This window comes from Gouania willdenowi, chromosome 6, assembly GCF_900634775.1.
Source record: "Gouania willdenowi chromosome 6, fGouWil2.1, whole genome shotgun sequence".
Classification (NCBI taxonomy): Eukaryota; Metazoa; Chordata; class Actinopteri; order Blenniiformes; family Gobiesocidae; genus Gouania; species Gouania willdenowi.
Window position 1 is genome coordinate 65,979,984 of NC_041049.1, and position 23,068 is coordinate 66,003,051.

Here is a 23,068-nt window from a genome sequence, read left to right on the forward strand (position 1 = left end):
GAACACACTAAATAAATGAAAACATGAGGATGCAGTTCAGCTCAGTTCATGTGTAAACACAGGACCAGGACCAGGTCCTATAGTTTAACTGCATTTTTGCATAAATTAATAGCACATTCACCTCACAGCAAGAAGGTCATAGGTTCAATCCCTGGGGTGGACACTTCTGTCCTTTCTGAGTGGAGTTTGCATGTTCTCCCCGTGCTTGCGTGGGGTTTCTCCGGGTCCCACAATCCAAAAACATGACTGTTAGGTTTATTGCAGTCTTAAAATTACAGTAGACTGTGTGTGTTTGTCTGTGTTGCCTAGTGATGGACTGGTGCCCTGTATAGGGTGTACCCCCACCTAATGAGAGCTGGAGATATGCACCAGTAGACCCCTGCCACACCACCACAGAATAATATTTATTCTTTTTGCGCTATGTAAGTTATGCTTTTTGTCTGCATATAGAGGGTTTTCACCGACGTCACATTCTGGGCAGTAACTCGGATGCGCGGCCATATTGGAGGCACACGGAGGTAAACACTGCGATGGATAAATGTCCGTAACCACAGAAAAGCTCCTCAAAATGTGTTATAGATGCAAAGGCATACAGGGAAGGACTTGGAAAAGTTATGGTTTATTGGTGGTGAGTTGGCTCCATCGTCTTGGATCAATGACGACCCAGACAGTCTTCCGTCTACTACGTATCCCGATATGGTCAACTCCCTGGTTTTAACCCTAACCCAATCTGGTTAATGCTTTTGATAAAGGTCAGACCTTTTACCTGGAATACAATGAGAAATACATCACATTATAGCTCTACATTTGTTGTTACTGTAGCAGGCTATTAAATGTAATTATATGAAGTTAATAATGCCACATGCAGTAGCTTGATATGAATTATATTCCTATCACCACGCCAGATTAGTTAAGAGCCACTACTATCAACAATTCACTTACCTGACAAGAAATAAGCCAAAAAAATGTGGATGTTTTCCAGATGTTTGCCTTGTAGATGCTGGTTTAGCTTCGCTAACCACAAGCGCCTCCTTTCCTCTGATAACTTTTGACAATGTTCACCCTGATTTGTGATAACTTTTGGCAGTCTATAAAAACTCCAAATGTTTTTCAGTCTGACCGATTGGTACAGCCGAAAAACACGCCAATTATTCACCATCTCCTTTCGTTTGACGTTAGGGATCTGCTTTGTTTACCTGCTGAGGAGCTGAGTACCTCCAACATGGCGACTTCCGGTTTGATGACGCATTGTGAAAACCCTCTATTGTTCATTTTACACTTGCTTTGGCAATGTTAACATATTTGTCATGCCAATAAAGCTTTTTTAATTGATTCGGATAGATAGAATTGAATAGATAGATTGATAATCTTGTCTCAAAGTTACACTAAAGGCAGACAATTCAAACACTTTCCTTTATTTAGCGTTGCCTGCAGTTTGTCACAGACCTCCATCTGTTCAATCTGTCCAGTTTTCCCACCGATAACACGGCTGTGTTAGGTTAATCATTCCTGGTTCCTTCACACTGTCACTGGAACCACATCTTTAGTGAAAACTCTACAGTGTCAGACATGTCCGGGATGTTCTGCTGGGTTCTGTGCTTTTTGTTTAGTGGATCTGTTGACGGGGGTCCCCTCACCAGCCCCCACGCCAACATGACAGACCAGGAGCTGTTTTGGGGTGCAGACCAGTATGACTTTGCGGTGGTGCTTCCCGCTGCTGGAACGGAGTGTTTCTGGCACTTTGCTCACCATGGAGAGAAGTTTTACCTCAGCTTCACAGTAAGGAGACGCTCTACACGCATTTAAATCATGTATTTGATAAACATCACATTCTGCATAACAAAAATCTGTTTTCTTTTGGATTGCAGAACTACAGTAATTAGGTATGTTTAATATTATCAGTCCGATATTGGAATAGTAATGTAATGTTGGTATCAGGTTCTCAGTCAATATTTAAGAAACTGATATAGATGATGATCCACAATATGACCTGACATTAGTTTGGTTGGAAAAAGCCTGCCTATTGTGCTATCACTGATATCAGAAAATAAAAGTTAGACAATATTGGCATATCAGCAAATAATGGTTTCATATTATTTGAAGTGTCCCCATTTCTTTTAAATGACAAACAATTTTAACTGCAAACACCAAGAGTGCATGAAAGTTGAGTAAATGAAGACCTTAAAAGTGCAACGTAAATCACACACATGTCAGGCCTACTAACAATATTCCAAACAAATTACTTATAAAATCTAATTATTCGTTATAGCTGCTGTGTAGCAATGGTCGAGGCCAGGCAATTCAAAGCAAACGTTAAATTTGTCTTGATTTATACATTGCTTTTATTATGAAGTAGTTTTCAAACTGCTTTACACTACAACCACCTCAGGGCCCAGCAAACGGTGGACGCTTTGAAGAAAATACTTAAAACTCGCCTTTTTACACAAGCTTATCTTATTTTAACAGTTAATGACTTTTAGTTCTGTCTTTTTTTTTAACAGTAAATGCTTATTTTTAGTCCTGTCTTTTAATATATGTTGTGTTGTATTGTTTTTATTTTGTAGCACTTTGAGATTTGGTATGAAATATAAAGTGCATTACAAATAAAATGTATTATTATTATTATTATTATTATTATTATTATTATTATTATTATTATTATTATTATTATTATTATTATCAGCTCATTCACACATAATTGGACAGAGCTGCCATGTACGGCGTTGGTCGACCATTTGGAGCCCAAGGGCAGTTTGACAGCCTAAGGTCGAACCCACAACCTATCAATCAGAAGACGACTCCTGTAGAGGTGGTAAAGGGGTCAAAGGGTAGAGGTGTACTATCATATAGTGTAGGAAGATGAAATAATGTGGCATTCTAATGTGAATTTTACATCAGTTGAGGCTCGAACTCACAATTTTTGGCAAAATAGATGTAATAGATGAAAAAATGTGGGAATTGTAATGAATTTTCAAATGTTTTAACTTCAGAACCTTGCTGTAGCACCACTTTTAGGACGATTTGGTCTGTTTTTGCAGCTGAGGAAATGTGGCATGGACCTTTGTGCAAAATGTGGTGATTGTTCGAAATAGGATTTCTTCGGAGGAAGAACGAAAGAAGATGAACACAGGATAACAATAGGTTCCTGGCAGTTTGTGCAACCTGACCTCTAATGATGACCCCTTTGTAGGGAAATGATTGAGAGAAACATTAGGTTAAATGAGTGAGCTATAAATGAACAGGCTTGTAACTTAAGGGTCTCATGCTCAGATACCACACTACTGTCTCCCAATGTGGGCCCATGAAATGAAGAGGTGCTTGTTAAGTAACGCATGGATAAGCTTAAACTGACTAACGGTGCAGGGCTGACTGATCTATTTGTGTTTGAAAAAGGACTAAGAGTGAGTGTGTGGTGTGTAGGTGCAGTGGGTGACTGGGGTCGGCCATGACAGACACCTATCAGTCACTGTTAACGCTCCTGGTGGTTTGGTGGTGGCCACGGTCGACGACGCACAAGGTCAAATCAACTTTGATGCCTTGGAAACAGGTAAACCTACAAATCATATCTAATGTATTTGATTTGCTGTTCTTGAACCTTCTTGGAGAACATGCAAAAGCATCATATACACTCTAAACCAGACATAGGCAACTGGAGGCCCTGGGCCCTCGCTCTAATTTTGAGCGGCCCCTAAAGTAAATGCACAAAATGACATAAAAATGACAGAAATATACACTAGACAACATGAATACGCAAAATGACTCCAAAGACACACAAAACTGCAACAAAACAAAAAAAGCAGCAACAGAAAATTAGAGAAAAATTTCAAAAAAATAAATAAATAAAATAAAATAAAATAAAAATGTCTCCAAAATGACACCAAAAATACACAAATTGACTTATAATACACAAAACAACAACAGCAACAAAAACGAAATGAGAGGAAAATACGCAAAATGACTTCATAACACACAAAGCAAAAGTAAAAACAATAAATTACACCAAAAACACATGTAATGACAACACAAACTCATTGTTCTTCCCTGTATTAATTCTCAGAACGGTCATTATTCTATAAATGCTGACATGAATGTTGATAATGTAGCCGTCAGATCAGAAAATCACATTTTTATGGCCCCGTTGAGGTAAAGGTTGCTCACCTCTGCTCTAAACACTGTATCTGTGTAGTCAAACCAAATGAAGCCCAACATTTTGACTTGTGTTACTGTCATAGTTCTTGAAACAATAGGATAAAAAAAGACAACTCTGTGCAAGTTAATTACATGCATGTATCGGTGATCCCTAAAGTGTCTTTTTAGAGCAGAAATGGCCACAAACATGTAATGTTTCATTCATCCAATGAGCCACATTATCAACATTCATTATATACATTAAGATTAAAAAATAATCACTAATCAGAGAGTTAATACAGGACTTTGGCCTCATGTAAAGGATTTTCAACATTCTCGAGTGGTGAAATAGCCACAAAGTTGAGGTCCAAAATAAAAATAAAGACGTTGCATAAAGAAAAATTGTGATTATACCATTTATTACCAGCACTTCATGACGGAATGTTGTTGGTGGGTTCCAGGTTTCTATCAAATGTGTTTCGTCAACTTCCACAACCGCTTCAGCACCATGCAGGTCTTCCTCAGCTTTGGTGTTTACTATGACACGTACCACAAGGCCTCCAACAGCCAGGAGGACGAGGAGAAGAAGAAGAAGCAAGAGGAAATCAGCAAAGAAATGAACAACACACTGAACATCATAGAGGTACACACAGCTGTTGTGGTTTGGTTGGTGACTGAGACCAGTCAGTGAACCAGTATCCCCAAAACACCCAACGTTATTTTGACGTTCTTGTTTGGGCTAAATGTGGTTGGTCCGCCTTTGCCTCGATTTAGCCCAAATATAGTCGTTGAAATTGACTGTTTTTTTTTTGGACTGTCAAAATGTAGCCCCAATATAGTTGCTGAAATTAGATTATTATTGGAAAGTCCAACGTAGTCCAATTTTAGCCCTTATTTAGTTGTAGAAATTGGGTTTTTTTTTATCATCAGAATTGGTCCAAATTTAGCCCCAATACAGTTGTTGAAATACAGTTGTCACTGGATCGTCCAACTTGGTTCAGATTTAGCACATTTGTTAAAAAATGGCCATTGGAAATAGGACTTCTCATTTGAGGCAAGTAGCTCAAAAATTTTAATTCTTTTATTTGGGATAATTTGGACCAAATTAGCCAAAAAAAAAGAAGAAAACGTATTTTAAGGACTTCAAATAAATGACAGCCCACAAACATGAACCAAAAATACAAATCTGATCCTGGTGCAAGTTGATTAAAGGTTCCCACACTTAGGAATTACTTTTTGGAAAGGTAAGACATATCACTTGTAATTAATTAATTAATTAATTAATTAACGTCTAAAGAAAGTCATTTTTTTCAATGACCAGTAAAAGAAGGCTTTTTAGCTTCACAATTTTTATGTTGTTTAGACATGTGGCAAAGATGTCTTTTCAACCATATTTTGCTGGGTGGGTACCAAAGATACCACGACTCAAGAGTTTCAGAAATGATACCTAACGGACTATTTAAATTCTAGTTTGTGCATGTCAGAGAATTTAAAACTTTGTTTGGTAAAATCCATATCAGTGCATTCCTCCTACAAACGAATACTCTGTTTTTCTGTGTCGGACTAGGGCGCCACACACAAAGTGGAAAACGCCGTCTTCCACATGTTTCGCTACTACAGCTTTGGCCGGATGAGGAAGAGTTCTGACTACTACTTGCTTCTGTCCAACTCACAGTACATCAGCTGGTGGTCGATGGCCCTCAGCCTCCTCATCGTCACCTCCGGATACCTACAGCTCGTCTTTCTCAAAAACCTTTTTGTCAGCAAAACCTCCAGTGAGGAAGAGAAGCCTCGATGCTGACATAGCTGAGTTTAGATCCTCCTGTGAACCAAGATAAATTCAACTTGTTTGTATCTTTCTGCCTCTTTGGAGCTAAAATAACTCACAATTTAATGATTTTAAAAATTATGTCAAGCTGTAGAGGACAAAAGAACAATTTTCTTAAGAATACAAATAATCTACCAAATAACAGAGTTTATTAAATCTTAACCTTCCTCATATATTTGGTACAGAAATATCTTTACACTGACCATCCCAGGAGATTCCACCTTCTTAGATATTCAAAACACTTATTATATGAAATATGGTTATAGACAAGTATCTGTTTATCAAAGTAAATACTTCTTACAAAAAAAAAAAAACTAAAAAAATTATTAAACTTGTTCACTATCCCACAAAAAACAGTTTTGATGCTAAATTTCCACTGTAAACAAAGAGCTAAGCTAGCTAGCAAGCCTTCTGAGACAGTGAAATAAAAAATGTGAGGTTGAATGAAGCATGATTATGAAATGTTAATGTGTTACGATAAATGCTTTATATATATATATATATAGACTGCTTACTCTGATACACGTTTATAATGAAAAAATATATAATTACTTTTAATCAAAAAACAAAAAAAAAATTAAAAGAAATAAATATTTATACCATTTGACTTAATTTTGTTTCAGCCAATTAGAAATAAGTGCAGACTTTGTTAAAACACAGATCAAAAACTGATGTCAGACAAATAGTGTGTATAGCCTTTTTAATGCATGGTCTTAAGGCATAATTACATTTCCATTTTTGCAAATTTTTACTTTTTTGTCCTTTACCAATGTGAATAAACTTGAAGTATCGTTAGATACGTCAACACTCTGTAAGGCTTCTTCTCTGTGAACTTTATTCACCTTTTTATGGAGCATTTTCCTGCTTGTTGGAAATAACGGGGACTCTTGTTTTCCTTTACCACAGGTCTGAATTCAAAGCGTTCGGGGTCACATACTGTATTTAACTTTTAAATCATGTTTTCATAAAAAAAAAATAAAAAAATAACTTTTCAATTTGTAATGTAGCTACAGAAATAACACATTTTAGTTCATGTGAGTGTTGTTGAGACTGCAGTTTGGTTAGTTTCTCATTCTTTTTTTTTAATTTAATTATAAAGCTTATCAAAGTATTAAGATGTGTGTAAAAAGATCAGAAAAAAATTTAAATCAGTTATAAAACAAGTTTAGATGAAGTACGGCCGGGTCCGCGGAATGTCTCCACACTGAATAGCACGTACCACGTTCCCGAGAATTCAATGAAATGACTCGGATCCACCGAATAAAAAAAGACTGCCATGGGACGACGTGCAACATTGATGTCAGATTTTGGTATTGATGTCAAATTCCAGCCCGATTCAACAAGCATTAATAGAGGAGTAGTCATTTGGCATATACAGAGTAATGAGCCCCATTCATAGGTACTGTATGTGTCAATGATTCGGTACCACCAACTGTCGCAATATTTGACTCGCAAATAAATTAGAAAACGACTTTAATGGAAATTGCTGAAAATCTACGTTGAATTACCTTTGAAACGATATATCACATAACTATGTTCCCATAAATTTGGAAATTTAAAAAAAAAAGGGCTTCGAGCGTCTCATCGTATTCATTCATACCAAACTGCATTCCGATCTAACGAGAACTAACAGAGGAGTAGTCATTTGAAAAATGGAGCCAACAGGGGCCCTCTGGTGCCCCCGTGACACGTTTGGGGTATTGGGCCCCATTTATATATCGGTATGTGCCAGTGATTTGGTACCACCAACCGTCGTAATATTTGACTCGCAAATAAATGAGAATTCGACTTTTTTTTTTTTGTTTTGCTTTTGGGGATCCTTGGGGCCCTTCTGGGCCCCAAATAAAAAATCGGGCTCTGAGTGTCAATGCATACACATCCATAGATTATAGCTACCAAATTTCAGCCCAATCCGTTTACAAATAACAGAGGAGTAGTAGTAGTAGGAGAACAAAAGAAGAAGAAGAACAAAGTGAGTGGCGCTAAAAAATGGAGACGACTGATAAAAACTCACTTGTTGGTAAAACATGATTTATTTTATGATTTAAATTCAGTTTGCCATAGAAGGGTAATGCAATGCCAATTTTACCTATTTATGAAACCTGATTGTATATCAGCAGGCGAAGCAGTACAATAACTTTCCAGGCTTATCTTAAAGAGAGTCTTCCAGCGTTTTTAGGTTCGCTACATGTTAAATGATGTAAATATATCAACTGGTACATATTATTCAAACCTTTTTCAGATTGTACGGATGCTATTTACAGGTTTGGAAACGTTCCCATGCATGCAAAGCGAAGAACACATTCACATCTGTGCATTACATGTTCACAAATCTGAGGCAATGATGAGAAAACAAAAAGGGGTTGAGTTGTAACCACAGGATTCCTTTACATTTTACATCTCATCATCACACACGTAGCCACCAGTCAGCCATCAGCTCTCCCAGTCCAAGGAATGTTATGAATGTAACGTACGAAAAACATAGTTTGGTTTGAGTGAGTTAGCTCTTAGCAAACTCAGTCTAAACCAGAGGTTGGTAACTTAAAACATTAATTAAAATATGCTTTTATCTCCTTCTACCAACCAACAGGAGACTGAGAGCCACAAATCAGTCACTATCAATAAATTAATACTGTTAAAACCTGCAGGCTGATGTCATATCTATATCCTAAATATTTATATAATCATACATTATATAAAATATCTACATCATAATTGCTGATAATCTACACACATACTGTATCTAACTGTAATACTCAGCATTGCTGGGTGTTGTTTAGCAGCCTGGATAAAGCTCATAATGAATCACTGGCTTATAGAATAAGATTTACAGTGAAGATTAAATCACTAGAGCTTTCTCACACTTTTTTAAAAAAAAAAAATCATAAACATGATAATACTTCCTTCCTTATTGTCATATTGACTGAGAATATCACTGTTAATGTCAGTGTAAAGTTTTTTAGTTATGTTTTACATTTGTGCTGAGATCATTCTTCAGACTGTGGGTAAATTTGTGGTGAAATATGGTGATTCACTGATGTTTTGGTAAAACTGGCGTCCTCATCAAATAATGACAGACTTCAGTACGCAACCAGTTAACACTCAGACTCAGTTAAAACAGGTTTTTGTCCCATGTGCCACCTTTGCATATTTGTCAAATCATGTGTATCCCCTTTTCGTATCATAAGTACCCTCTCAATAATTTTGTACGTTTTCTCCTAAACCACCTAGTTGTGTCTCAAACATGGGTTCCCTAAGGCTTGATCGACAAATTCAAAACAATGAGTGTAATTTAAAGTGGAATGTAAACTACAAATTTTATGTGATTGCTGCAATAGTAAGTAAATACAGTGTTCTTTGTAAAATGTACAGTAGCTAATTATTGTCTCCTATTGTCAGATATGTAATAAAATGGCCTCTACGGCACTAGAAAATCCTGTTTCAATAAATTGCATGAGAATACAGTATTTTATTAAGCAATAATGTTAATGTGTGTGGTGAATTTGTCCAAATAATTGCCTAAAAAGGAACTAAGAAGATTTCCCAAAGTACCCGAGCCCCTGCAATGTGGTCATGTACCCCAAGGGCAGGGATAGACAACTGTTATCACATCCGGGCCGGCCTTCGCGATAGGCAACACAGGCGGCCGCCGAGGGCGCCATCTGCTGGATGAGTGCCAAATTGCACCCCCAATTTTTTTAAATAGTATACAATTTTTAAAGGTATACAATCACTGTACATGTATTCTCGTAATTGAATAATGATACTAAAAATCTGTAACTATACCTGCTAATCTTTTGCCCATATTTATATATTTTTTATTTTAATATTTGTTCTATTCTATATAATTCTATTGTGTTGTTGGCACATTGTGTTCTTTGGTTTTAAGATTTGTGTTACTGACTAGTAAAACCAAACAATAAAGTAGAAATTTCATTGCACTGAAACTTTTATATTTTATTTTAACTTTTTGATTGCACTGTTTTGCATTGCTTTTGGATTTTACACCATTTTTGTTATTGTTTCCTTGAGACATTTTCACTATACCCGTAGGTGTTATATTGTATTATAGTGTATAATTCTAAATTTTAAAATAGGTTGTTTTTTTCAATGGTTTGTTGTGTCGCAGAATTGCATCGTTTTGTCTTGATATTTAAAATAAATAATAATGTGTAAACACTGTGTGTAGACTTAAAAAAAAAAATCATTCATGGGGGGGCTGGGGGGGTCAAAGTCCACTCTTGCCTAAGGCATTGAATAACCTAAACTATATTAAGAATAACGACCAATCTGACAATTAACACAGGAAACAACAAAGGTTTTTTTTTGTCGTTGTTTGTTGTCTTTTTGTCGAATTTTTTTTCTGAGTATATAGTCATTTTGTGTGTTTTTGTTGAAGTCATTTTGTTCATTTATCTGACATTTTGGGAATTATATGTGTTTTTGTTATTCTAATGTCAATCTGTGCCTTTTGAGTATTTTTTTCAGTATTTTTGTTGTTTTTGGATATTTTTTTGCGTTATTGTTAGCGTTGTGTGTTTCTTTGGAGTCATTTTGTATGTGCTGTTGTTTTGTGTGTCTGATGTCCTTTTGTGTGAATTATGAGTTTTTTTTTGTATATTTTTGGAATCTATTTTGTGTTTTTGCTGTTCTTGCTTTGTGTATTTTTGTTTGCATTTTGCTGTTGTTTTGTGAGTTTTTGGAGTTATTTTGTGTATCATGTTGGTCTTCATATTACTTCCAATTTCTTGAATTTAAATTTTTGGTGGATTAGTCTTGGGGGCCGCACAGAATTAGAGCGAGGGCTGCATGTGGGCCCCGGGCCGCCAGTTGCCTATGTCTACCCTAGTGGGTACACGTGCCCCTGTTTGGGAACCACTGCTTTAAAACATCAATTCAAACACTCAGAATGAGCATTTTAGCAAACTAGTCAATCCTGATTGGCTCTCTCAGTTTTCTGTCAAAAATCCTGCGTTCATTTAGGACGAACAATCCTGCTTTATTTACATCGTTGGCAAGCATGAAAAAGAAGGATCGAATTCTCTTTCATTGCTGAGATTTCTCACTAAATGTGCACCGTATGTCTTGAATGACAATAAGCAACCCTAATGATGTACTTAATTAATATTAGAGGCACACAGTGATTGGTCATAAGTGCAAGAATGATGCCTGGATAATATAAAATTGAGTGATTTCTTGTTCCATCAGTAATAGGAGCCTCAGCAGAGTAATAAAAGAGACGTGTGTGGCTGGAGAGCCGAGGGTTGCCGACCTCTGGTCTAACCTATGAACCTATGTTGGGGTTGTTGGGTCGGGACCGAGGATGAGCTGCTGTGCTGTTTTTACTTCTGCAGCAGTGGTCGTAGTCGCTGGGAGAGGCCGTGCTCTGGTGCATATACGTCTTGCATTGTTCTTCTTTCATAAAGAGGTCGACCAGCAAAATCTTCTCTTTGTGAATCTGCAGACTGGTGTCTTTAGGGATGTCTGGGATCAGCCAGTCCACTATGTCATTCATCAACATCACAACGTTCTGCCAAGGAGAAGGGAGAAGTGAACGCTTGTTAACTAAACTGTGCACCAGGGTTGGGGTCAATTATAATTATAGTCACGTAATTGATAATTATTTACAATTATGGCATTATTACAATTGTAATTGTAATTTTAAGAACATGGGAATGTGAAAGGGATATACAGTATATATCTATATATTTTCTTTTGGTAGCCAGAGCATCACCAACATTTAATCAGCCGTTCCTTGACCCATTATCAACATTTCTTGAACATTTCATCAAAATCCGTTCATATTTTTTCAAGTAATCGTGTACAGACAGACAGCGTCATGCTGCATTAGCTTAGCATTAGCATTAGCAATGAATAAAACACTGATGATGAAGTCACTGTTGATGACATCATTAGTTTAACATCTTGGAACACCGATGACATCACTGTTGATGACAGCATCAGTTAGAACATTCTTGATTGGAACTCTGATGACATCACTGTTGATGACATCATCAGTGTTCCAAAACAATGTTTGACAGGAGTTCCAGTGTGGATGGGTAATTTAACATTGGTTTTAAATTTGTTTTTGCAATAACTAAATGACTCCATAATTACGGATGCACACACTCAGGGCATTTGGAAGCCGTTGGCAAAGTTTCAGGTCGATCAGACACTGCGTCGGGGAGATATTCGCTCCACGGACACACACACACAGACCTTTCTTGTATTATAGATAGATTGGAATTGAGTTAAGATCATTTACTTTGTAATTGTATTTATCATGAAAATTCAATGAAAAACTTTCAATTACAATTTATATAAATGCAAAACAGGTCTATGGCTTACACATAAGTAGCTAACAAATATTAAAATATGTTTCATATTATGTTTTCCCACTACCTGTCTCATACAGGTGGTAAAGGTTAGGGGGATTAGGGATTAGAGTTAGGATATAATAGACGTTTTTTGAATATGGATCATACCATTTTACAGAGTAACAATAGTGTGAATGTTATGGATGTTGGTAACACTTTATAATAACTATCCGTTATACGGTAAGTAGTAAATAGATCATTAATAAACTGTTAGTTAATGAGTTATATGTGCTTGTTGAATATTTGCTAACAGTTTTTATAACTGTGTCTTATAGATATCTAATTGATAACATACAAACTGTTTAACAATTTATGAATTACATGTTAACTGTATGTTAATGATTTATAATTACAGTGGGGAAAATAAGTATTTGAATTATGTAATTTTTTATCATAGGTACACTTCAACTGTGAGAGGCAGAAGTATGACTTTCAAATAAAACATTTTCATGTTATTGCTTATAATAAGTATTTGTGACAATAGAAAAATGGAACTTATTATTTAATACAGAAATCTTTGTTGACAATTACAGACGTTTTGACCAACTTGTATAACTTTATATACGTATAGTAAATGAGGAATAGTTGCAACTTTGGAATAACGTCCCAATAATGTATATAAGGTTTTAACTGAGTAGTTTACTAATAGCCTTTTCCTGATCTATTACTAATTTACAAGGTATAGTTATCTATAAGTCTATAAGTCTATAAGTTAACAACGTGTAAGTTATCTATAGGCTATCTATAAAGCACGGTTATAAAGCCTTAACAAACTGTTAGCAAATGTTCGTCAAGAAATTTAAAACTAATTAACAGTTTATTAATGATCAATTACCTATAATGGATAGTTATTATAAAGTGTTACCCCGATGGAAGAGTTTATACTTATTGCTAAATTGGGCCTTTACAATAAATACACTAAAAGATGGTAAAACGACGTTGTACACACACACACACACAAAAAAACCCCCACATACAATCATCACAACGTTATATCAATAAAAGTTAGTAAAATTGTAATTGATCTTTAGTAATTGAGGACGTAATTGTAGTTGACTTTCAGGAGAAAAAATATCTAACTGTAATTCATTTGTAATTGGAAAAAATGCCAATTATTGTAATCATATTTCAATTGTAATTGAACATGAATAATTGAAAACATAATTTTGTAATTGAAAAATGTAAGTGACCCCAACCCCGTTGTGCGCCAAACTCATTTCATCAGACATAAAGAGAGATAAACAGTTATCATTTGTGTAGATTCAGTGGCGTATATAACAAAAGTGAGAATCATTTATACAGTCTGGCATTTTTGTCTTACCTGGAAAACGATAACAAAAGCCAGTCGCACTGCCAGCACAGTCCAGAACTCCTTTGAGATCTCATATGGAGTCTCTGACCAAGGAGGCTCCCTGTAGTCCTTATACCTTCAGACACAAAGAGAAGGCTGTTGATGTAACCAATGAGCTAATGACGATGAAGTTACTATTAAGTAATTAAAGGCACACTGTGTAACTTTTAGCCACTAGGGGCGCTAGACCGGTAACTTTCACGTCAAGCGACCCTAGTGGCCACAAGCACCGCAGCGCAGTCACAAAAATCAACAAACAGTCAGTGGGGCCAGCCTCCCTTGTCTTTTGATTGTGTATGCAGACAGTAGTTGACCTGTACCTACGGGATAAAGATTGGCTCTAAGGGCTGGGTCGGTCAGGCTGGGTTGCGAAGCGCGGCAGACGGGGGACGGGCGGTGTCAGGCGTCAGGCGGAAGGCAGGTTTTAGCCTCCTCAGAAGCAGTTTTGAACATTTTTAAACTGCTTGCCTCGGCCATGACCAGGAGTCAAACAGGTGGAAAAATACTAGCAAAAGCCAAAGCCCAAGGACTATATTCGAGCCTAAGGTCACGTGACTGCTGTAAAGGAATACGTTGTCCAGGCATTCATTAGGTCACATGACCTACCCAAAGACGGTGCGTCTCTCCAAACTTACATAGTTGGTATTTCAAGAGGGAAGCCCCACTCAGAGCATTGACCTGAGGAATCATTTAAAATAACTCATATGGGTCAACTCTTTAGGTCACAATGTCTGCGGTGTGCCTTTAATGACTGCCTAAAGCAGGGGTCTGCAACCTGTGGCTCTTTGACTCTTTTGTAATGGCTCCCAATAGCTATTAAAAAAATATAAAAAATAATGAATTGTTATTTCTAACAGAGGACATTAATGATAAATGACATTGACACCAAATAAAATCACAATAAAACAATTTGCAACCTAAAAATAAGAAACACTTTTTGTTATTCTGTGTGAAATAGTAGTCACTACATTAGGTATTGAGAAAAAGTTACAAAAAGAGTCAGACCTCTGTAGCAGCTGCAATCCTGTAAAAACTCTGACCAATCACTGCCATTAGGTCCAAATGAAAGAAACCAATCAGATGCCTTCATGTTTCGTCCAAATATATCAAAGTATTGAACACAAATGAGGCGTATGAAGGGTCTAAAAGTGATGCAGAGGTTGCTTCATTTTGTTGGACAGCTCATTATTTGTTTTTTTTTTGTTTTTTGTTACAGATGAGTGTTCAAGCTTTTGGGGGCGTGGCTTTGGGTTGAAGCACATGAGATATTGGTGGCTCAAATCATGCTAGCTTTCCAAAATTGCGGACAGCACCTTCAATGCCAATTTCTCATTGAATTTGTCCCTGCAGATCTATTGAAGGCACATTTTTATCTTATTTCATTGTGTCTAATCTCATCTCAATTTCTAATATGATCTCATTTACTTGCGTTTTATCTAATCTTCTTATTTCATCCGTTTTTATCTCATCTTATCACATCTTCTTGTCTCATCTTGTCTTGCTTGGTCATCTTTATGTCATCTTCTAATCTATCTTCTCATCTTGTCTTCTTATCGTCATTTTCTCTTAACTTCTCATTGCATCTCATCTTCTAATCTCATTTTATGTCATGGCTTTGAGTGGAGGCAGTAAAGAAACTGTCTTTAAGATGAAAATATGGTTATTACAGAACCTTGGGTGATATACATTATGTTTCTCTAATTTGGCTTGTGTGGGGAGTTTTATGCTGATGCTGTTGGTATATTTTGAAGGATTATGATTATCTAAGTATGGTTTTGTTACATTAAAGGTGATTTTCTCTCTCTCATCTCATTGTTTTATTGAAAGTCTAGTTTGAAAGCTGTAGGAATCTTTCTCCCAAGGGAAGAAAGTCACCCAAAGAATAATTTCCCACCTGCAAATATCAACAGGGTAGCCAAGGAGCAGAGGATCCATGGTTTCTTTGCCCTCCTGAAAGTGGCTGGTGTTAAAATAGGACAGTGTGTGGTTAACGAAGCCGTGCATGGACCCGTCCGGACTGTACATATACTGGTAGACCATCCGAGGAATGAAGTCTGAGGTGAAGGAGATGACGAAGGCCTGGGAATTAAAGCAATCTTATTATTGTGTATGAATAAGGCATTTTGTCTGAATTTGGACTGTTTATGTGCAGAAATACAGAACTTTGGGTAAGACATGGTAAAGAAACATGCATGGAAGAAGCAAATGAGAATGGAACATAGAGAGAAAACATGTTAATTAAATTAAATTAAATTAAATTTGTCACACTCCATTATTTCTATTATATCATTTATGCCTTTATTTAAGATGATTCTTTGGGTCCTTGAAAAGCTCATCTCTAACCCAAAGTCTACACATACTGTAGCTTTGTACAATCTGTAACTAGAATATTTGCATTTCCTGAAGAAAATGCAAGTGAGGATGCAGGTGCTGGCCTGCGTCGCAAGCCATTAGCTTAGCATTAATTAGCATTAGCATACATTTTTATTACTATTAGATAGCATTAGAATTAACATTAGCATTAGTTAGTAATAACATTAACTAGTATTAACATAGCATTAGCATAACCTAGCAATAGCATCAACCTAGTATTAGCACAAATGCTAATCGTTAGCGTTAGCATACATTTGTATTAGCATGAGCTATTATTAGCATTAGCATTGCAATTAAAATTAGTTAGCATTAGCATTAGCCTCACATTACCACTAACTCAGCACGAGCACCAACCTAGAATTAGCATCAGCCGAACTTTAGCATTAGTCTAGCAATAGCATTAACCTAACAATAGCACTAATAACCTCGTGTTGGCATTAGCCTAACGTTAGCATTAGCCTAGCATTGGCATTAAGCTAGCATTAGTACTAACCTAGCATTGGCTGAAAATTAGCAATAAGGCTGAAAAAGGTTGAAATGTATTGAAAAGGTTGAAATAGTTGTAATAGGTTGTAGGTAGTAGCTGAACATGTAAAGGCTGAATGGTCCAATCGGTTGAAGAATGGCTGGGAATGAAATTTCCATTAGAAATTAATGGGAAAGAAAAAAATGGAACAAGTCAAAAAGTTTAAAAGTTACAAATTATAAAAGCGATAGCATAAATCTTGGGAACCTTCTAAATCTTTTGATAGTTTATTTGTCAAAATCGGACAAACGGGAAGTGAATTCAGACAGAAGAAAAAATGAATAGCGACAGTATATATATATATATATATATATATATATATATATATATATATTTAGTGAGGAGTCACAGAGATTACCGTACTCACATTAATGATGACTGCCACTTTTGCCACCCCTCTTAATATGTTGTACCATATACCTAGAGACAATAAAACATTACATCAGCATCTTATTTTCTCAAGTAAAGGAAACTCATCAACAGACGTGTTCACTCTAATAAACGGAACTGACCGATGTCTTGGGCTCGCGCTGCCACAGGTCGTCTTAATTCTGCCACAAACTTCTTTGCGTCGAGTCGTATTTCGATGATGTTGTTGAGCAGAGCGAAGAGCGGAGCCAGAGGAAAGGACGCCACGAATAGTGTCACGAACCCAAACTGGATGACTACACACACACACACACATACACGCACATGCACACACACGCACACAGAGGTGTTAGATATGATATTAAATGACGCTTCTCACTTAAATCAATCTCTTAATATATGAAAACTGCTACACAGTGTTGATATAATGTGAAAGAAAGACCATCAATCATTTTACAACATCTTCATTTAAAAAAGACAAGTTCTGTTCTGCTTGTTCCTTGGTACTTTTAAATAATTATTGTGAATCGCATACAATTCACTTAAATCAGGCACAGGCAATCAGTCTGTGTTTGTGTGGCCCTCAAAGCAAATCCCCTCAAAAATTATTTGAAAAACAGACAATACACAAGATGATTCCAAAATAACAATAGCACCAAAAATGACTCAAAAGCACACTCTAAACAACAAGACAAATACATAAAATTACAACAAAAATACACAAAATGATAAAACAAAATGCACAAAATAACATAAGATGACATAACAAGAGGAAAATGCGCACAATGATTCCAATAACAGACACATTTACAATAACACAAAACACACAAACAACAAGAAAAATACACAAAATAATAAAATAAAATACACAAAAAAACTAAAAAGAGACAAAATGACAAGAAAAATGCACAAAATGCCTCCAATCACACACACATTTTCATTAAAAACAAAATGACAACAAAAAAATATAAAATTATAAAACAAAACCCATTTAAAATGACAACCAAAACAGACAAAACCCCTTCTTCTTTCCTGTGGTAATGCTCACATTGGTAATTATTCTAAATGCTGACATCAGATATAAGATTGTTTACTTTAATTCATCTTTGTTTGATTATTACCTTATTAAGATACTACTTTATTTCAGCTTCTTTATATATATAATTAATCTTCACCAGGACCTACAGTAGGTAATGTGATGTCATGTGCGTAGCTTCATGTGATGGGTATGACAATATAGAGTTCTTTGAATGAAGATTGCAGGTTTTCTACTTGCACTCACTCATTTCCATGTACTCTGGAGTAAGTCCACCAAAGGGTTCCAGGAAGTGGTCGATCTCATATCTCTGCAGCTTCTTCTGTCTCTCCTCTTCTTGAAAAGCTCCCTGCTTTGAGCGAATGTAGCGAATCAGCTTCTTCAGTTTTCTGAGGAACAAAGACAGGAATGGACGTCATGTGTAATTACCATTTAAACCCATTATTTTTTTACGTCCGGTTAGGACTAATTATATAATCTATGATCTAATATATTAGGAATGATTATCATTAAATCAGGCTTTGGTGCTGTTTCACTGCACAGGTAAGAAAAGTCATGTTTCAATGTGTCAGTTTGTGTACAGGTAATCTCTGTGTGTTGTTGACATGTATAACAATAACATTAATGAATAGGAGAGATACTACAACTCATACTCACGGTACTCCAATCTCAAACAGATTGTTCTGTATCAGTTGTTTTCCCAACATGGTGATGCTTAGTTGGATGCACAGCTCCATCAGACAGCCTCCATGTGCACACTGCAATCATCAAAGCCACTTAACCTCAAAGAACAACATTGTAACTTACATGGTTGTCTAAGGGGCCCCAAATGTAAAGTTCTGTTCCGCATGCTAAAATAAACAGCAACTTCTTGCAACATTTAGCAGCAAACCAGGTTTAACGAACGTCAATTTTTTCATGTTACTTATGACCAGATTTCCAGCAATATATATTTGCTTTCTCGTAAAAATATAATGTCGATGTTAAATCTAAATCTAAATGTTGCATTTAAATAGAAATGTTAAATATAAATATAAATGCTAATGTTAAATATAAATGTTAATGTTAAATCTAAATGTTAAATGTAAATCTTACATCTTAAATATAAATCTAAATGTCAAATCTAACTATAAATGCTAAATGTTAAATGTAAATATTTAATCTTGTATCTAAATCTAAATGTTAAATATAAATATAAATGCGAAATGTTAATACTAAATGTTAAATTTTATGTCACAGGGGGCGACCGTGGCTCAGGTGGTAATGGGTCGTCTTCTGATCGAGAGGTTGGGGGTTCGATCCCAGTACCTGACTATCTGTCGAAGTGTCCTTGGGCAAGACACTGAACCCTAAGTTGCTCCCAGTGGTCGACTAGCGCCTTGCATGGCAGTCCTGTCCCACTGGTGTGTGAATGTGAGAGTGAATGGGTGAATGAGCTGATGTGTAAAGCGCTTTGAGACTGTTTCAGTGTGGTGATAAAGCGCTATATAAAATCAAGTCCATTTACAGGTGAAACTAAAAGTTTCGTACCACTATGCAAAGTACGTGAAATTTAGATTTAACATTTAACATTTAGGTTTACATTTAACATGTAGCATTTAGCATTTAGATTTAACAATTATATTTAAATGTAACATTTAGATTTAAAATGTAACATTAAGATTTAACATTGACATTATAAAAAATTTCACAAATGTTGCTGTAAATCTGGTCAAAAGTAACGTAAAGAAAATTCACATACTTTTTTAAAATGTGGTTTATTTTAGCATGTGCAACTTGACAATCAGCGCCTCATAATTGTCTGAGAATACTGATCGATCGGCTCTTACGGAGATCAACTCATTGTGATTGATTGTTGATCAGTACAGGTTTATTTACATATGATCAGTGCATCTTTACCTCTTCCATTCTGTAAGACTCAGACAGGTACAGGTAACTGCCTGGTCTGCCCACCAGCCTGGAAAAAACAACAAATACAAAGAGTGGTCTTACTTTAAATACAAATAAGATGTTATAAAGTAAAAAATTGTAAAAAAAAAAAAAAAAAGAGCCGTACCTTCCCCTGAAAAATGCGATATAGATAATTGGCGTGAAGGCATTGAAAAACTTCAGTATGAAGGTCTTAAAGATGAGCCGTTCTTCAAAGCTCTTTTCAGTTTTAGGAGCCTCTAAAAGAAGCAGAAGATTCTCAATCACAACTTTTCAGTTTTCACTCAATAATAGACAAAACAGAAAACACACACATTTTTAACATGTTTAAAAACAATAAGTCAATAAAAAAGGAAATAAAAAACTAAAGTAAAGAACTAGTTGAAGTTATTGCTCTGCCAATGTACAATATTTTGGGGGCATCTTTGGTATTTTGCTGCCATCTGCTGTTCAATTCTGTAAGGCAAGGCAAGGCAAGGCAAATTTATTTGTATAGCGCATTTCATACACAAGCCAACTCAATGTGCTTTACATGATAAAACATTCAAATGTTTAAAATCAAAAAGAACATTTAAAATCATCAGTAAAATCAATTAAAATCATCAACAAACACATTACATCAACAACATGAACACAAAAATCTCTCTCTCAATCATATTATATGTTACACCTAAATGTTAAATCTAAGTCTAAATGTTAAATCTTATATATAATTTGACCCTAACCCTATGATTTATATTTAAGATATAAGATTTACATTTAGGTTTTGTAAGATTTACATTTAAGATGTAAGATTTACGTTTAACATTTAGATTTAACATTATCATTTATATTTATATTCAACATTTCCATTTAAATTTAGATTTAGATTTAACATTTATATATAAGATTTAACATTTAGACTTAGATTTAAGATTTAGATATAACATACACCATTTAGATTTAGATTTAAATATTTAAATTTAATGCTTTTTTTTTTTTTTACCTCTTTATGTAGTTAAATGTTGTGTTAAATGTAGGAAAATGTGCTAATTATGAGAAAAGTGAGATAAATAATGAAAATGTGTTAGCTACAACTTTCATACTAAATTTTTACACTTGGCACCCCATACAGGACACACCATGAAAATTAAAATAAAGGAGAGTAACTGCTTTATTTACTGTTTTATTCTATTTTTTACTTGATGCTCACACAAATATCTTTAGTAATCCTCCAGTACAACAGCAACCATTAGAAAAGCAAAAATCTGTAGCAAATACAAAGAAAAATGAGGAAGTATACGCTTGTAGAAAACTTTGTAAATGACAGTAATAGGTTTAATAGAAAGAAAGATGAAAAGCATGTCGAGCAGAATGGGAGCTTACCCAGCACGGTGAGCCAACGTGCAAAAGCTCCATACACCTCATCCAGTATGAGAATGACCACCAGGTTGATGATGGCGGCAGTGGTTTTCACAGTGAGCTGCACGTTGTTCCTGGTTATGGGACTGGAGCTCATGTGAAGAGCAGCTTTCATGGAGATCCGGTAAAGTATCACACCAAACAGAATGGCAAAGGTCACACCGATCTAACGGTGCAGAGGAAAGGACAGTGAAAAGCATTTTATTTTGACGAGGTGCGTCTGAGTAACGATGTAAAGCACAGACTGTTCTTCTCACCATTAACAGCATCATCACTATGTTGGTCATGTAGGCAGGGAGACGGTCCTGGCATGTGAGCTTTTCTTCCTTCAGTGAACAAAAGTGGAGTTAAAACCAAGAAGTCACATTTTTTGGTCAATCCTCGATTGCGATTCAATTAGAACTACAATATTTGTATTTCCTGAAGAAAATGCTAGTGAGGATGCAGGTGCTGGCCTGCGTCGCACTGCATTAGCTTAGCAGTAGCATTAGTAAGCATTAGCTAGCAATAACATACATTTGAATTTGCATTAGCATTAGTATTAGCTAGCATTAGCATTAGCTAGCATTAACATTAACAAGCATTAACATTAACAAGCATTATCATTAGCTAACATTAGCATAGCAATAAATTAGCATTAGCTTAGCATTAGGCTAGCATTCAAATTAACCTAGCAATAGCCTTAACCTAACATTAGCACTAACCTAGCATTAGCATTAATCTAACATTAGCATTAGCCTAATGTTAGTATTAGCCTAACATTAACGTCAATCCAGCATTACCACTGATCTACCACTAACCAAGCATTAGCACCAACCTAGTATTAGCGTTGCATTAACATTAGTTGAACGTTAGTATTAGCTTAACAATAGCATTAGCCTAGCATTAGCATAAATCTAGCACTACCACTAACCTAGCATTAACTGAACATTAGCAATGGGTTGAAAAGGTTGAAAAAAGTTTTTTTTGAGCACAAACTATTATTATTATTATTATTATTATTATTATTATTATTATTATTATTATAATAATAATAATAATAATGAACAAATAGATTATTTCTAAAACTGAATTAAAGAAACAAATATCAGTTTGAACAGAAGCAGGAAGAAGTAAAACTCTTTATTACTCCTTATTACATTTCAAATAAATTAATCAAAAAGTGCAATTTAAAAAGTAAAAAAACAATACAAAAAGTATATGAAATCAAACTTTCTTTTTTTATTTTAGTAATTTAAGTAATTAAGCAAGTAAGTAATTAAGTAAGTAAGTAAGTAATTAAGTAAGTAAGTAAGGAAGGAAGGAAGGAACTCTCCTATGTAAGGTTTGAAAACTCTGATGTCAAAATCTGCTGTTATTTGGTTTTTTTCTCATCTTTTTCTAAAGTTGTCTAAACAAAGCAGCTGCTTTAAAGCCTTTTAGATTGTTTCAGATGGAGCACATTTTAACGGAGATAAGGTCATTTTAAATTTGCCACCAACACATTCGATGGGAAACCTGCAAAAAGGATGATTCTGTTTTTTAAGTGACGGTTGGCAGCCCTACATACAGTGAGTATTCACCTTGTGCTGGGATTTCCTGTCTTTTCTCATCGACTTCTGCATCACTCTGAATTCATACTCCGCCCTGGGGTGATCCTGTGACAACAGCACAATAACACAAAGGATACACATGAAATGAAATCACACAACATGTAAATATCACATCAGACTGCAAACCAGCAGCTGAAATATATAAAATATCACAGGTG

At 35.5% G+C, this 23,068-nt stretch overlaps 2 protein-coding genes across 5 annotated transcripts in view; one reads left to right on the top strand and one right to left on the bottom strand.

Annotated features, from left to right (window-relative positions):
- Positions 1-1,569: 1,569 nt before the first annotated feature.
- On the top strand, positions 1,570-5,929 carry tmed6 (transmembrane p24 trafficking protein 6). Its single transcript, XM_028448337.1, has 4 exons — positions 1,570-1,779; positions 3,421-3,547; positions 4,590-4,771; positions 5,696-5,929. The coding sequence occupies exons 1-4, from the start codon at positions 1,570-1,572 to the stop codon at positions 5,927-5,929; spliced, it is 753 nt and encodes a 250-aa protein (XP_028304138.1).
- A 4,764-nt stretch (positions 5,930-10,693) lies between these two features.
- Positions 10,694-23,068, bottom strand: part of ano1b (anoctamin 1, calcium activated chloride channel b) — a 48,381-nt gene continuing 36,006 nt past the window's right edge. For 3 of the 4 annotated variants that reach the window (XM_028450587.1, XM_028450588.1, XM_028450589.1), the window contains 12 exons: positions 22,881-22,955; positions 21,576-21,644; positions 21,283-21,484; positions 20,045-20,156; positions 19,888-19,945; positions 18,646-18,746; positions 18,235-18,377; positions 17,096-17,248; positions 16,951-17,003; positions 15,579-15,763; positions 13,655-13,760; positions 10,694-11,486 (listed from right to left, as the gene is read on the bottom strand). In XM_028450587.1, coding sequence (XP_028306388.1) covers positions 11,241-11,486; positions 13,655-13,760; positions 15,579-15,763; positions 16,951-17,003; positions 17,096-17,248; positions 18,235-18,377; positions 18,646-18,746; positions 19,888-19,945; positions 20,045-20,156; positions 21,283-21,484; positions 21,576-21,644; positions 22,881-22,955 — 1,503 coding nt within the window. In that variant the 3' untranslated portion in view covers positions 10,694-11,240. The remainder of the gene's footprint in view (positions 11,487-13,654; positions 13,761-15,578; positions 15,764-16,950; positions 17,004-17,095; positions 17,249-18,234; positions 18,378-18,645; positions 18,747-19,887; positions 19,946-20,044; positions 20,157-21,282; positions 21,485-21,575; positions 21,645-22,880; positions 22,956-23,068) is intronic. The other variant, XR_003674313.1, reaches the window with a different exon arrangement.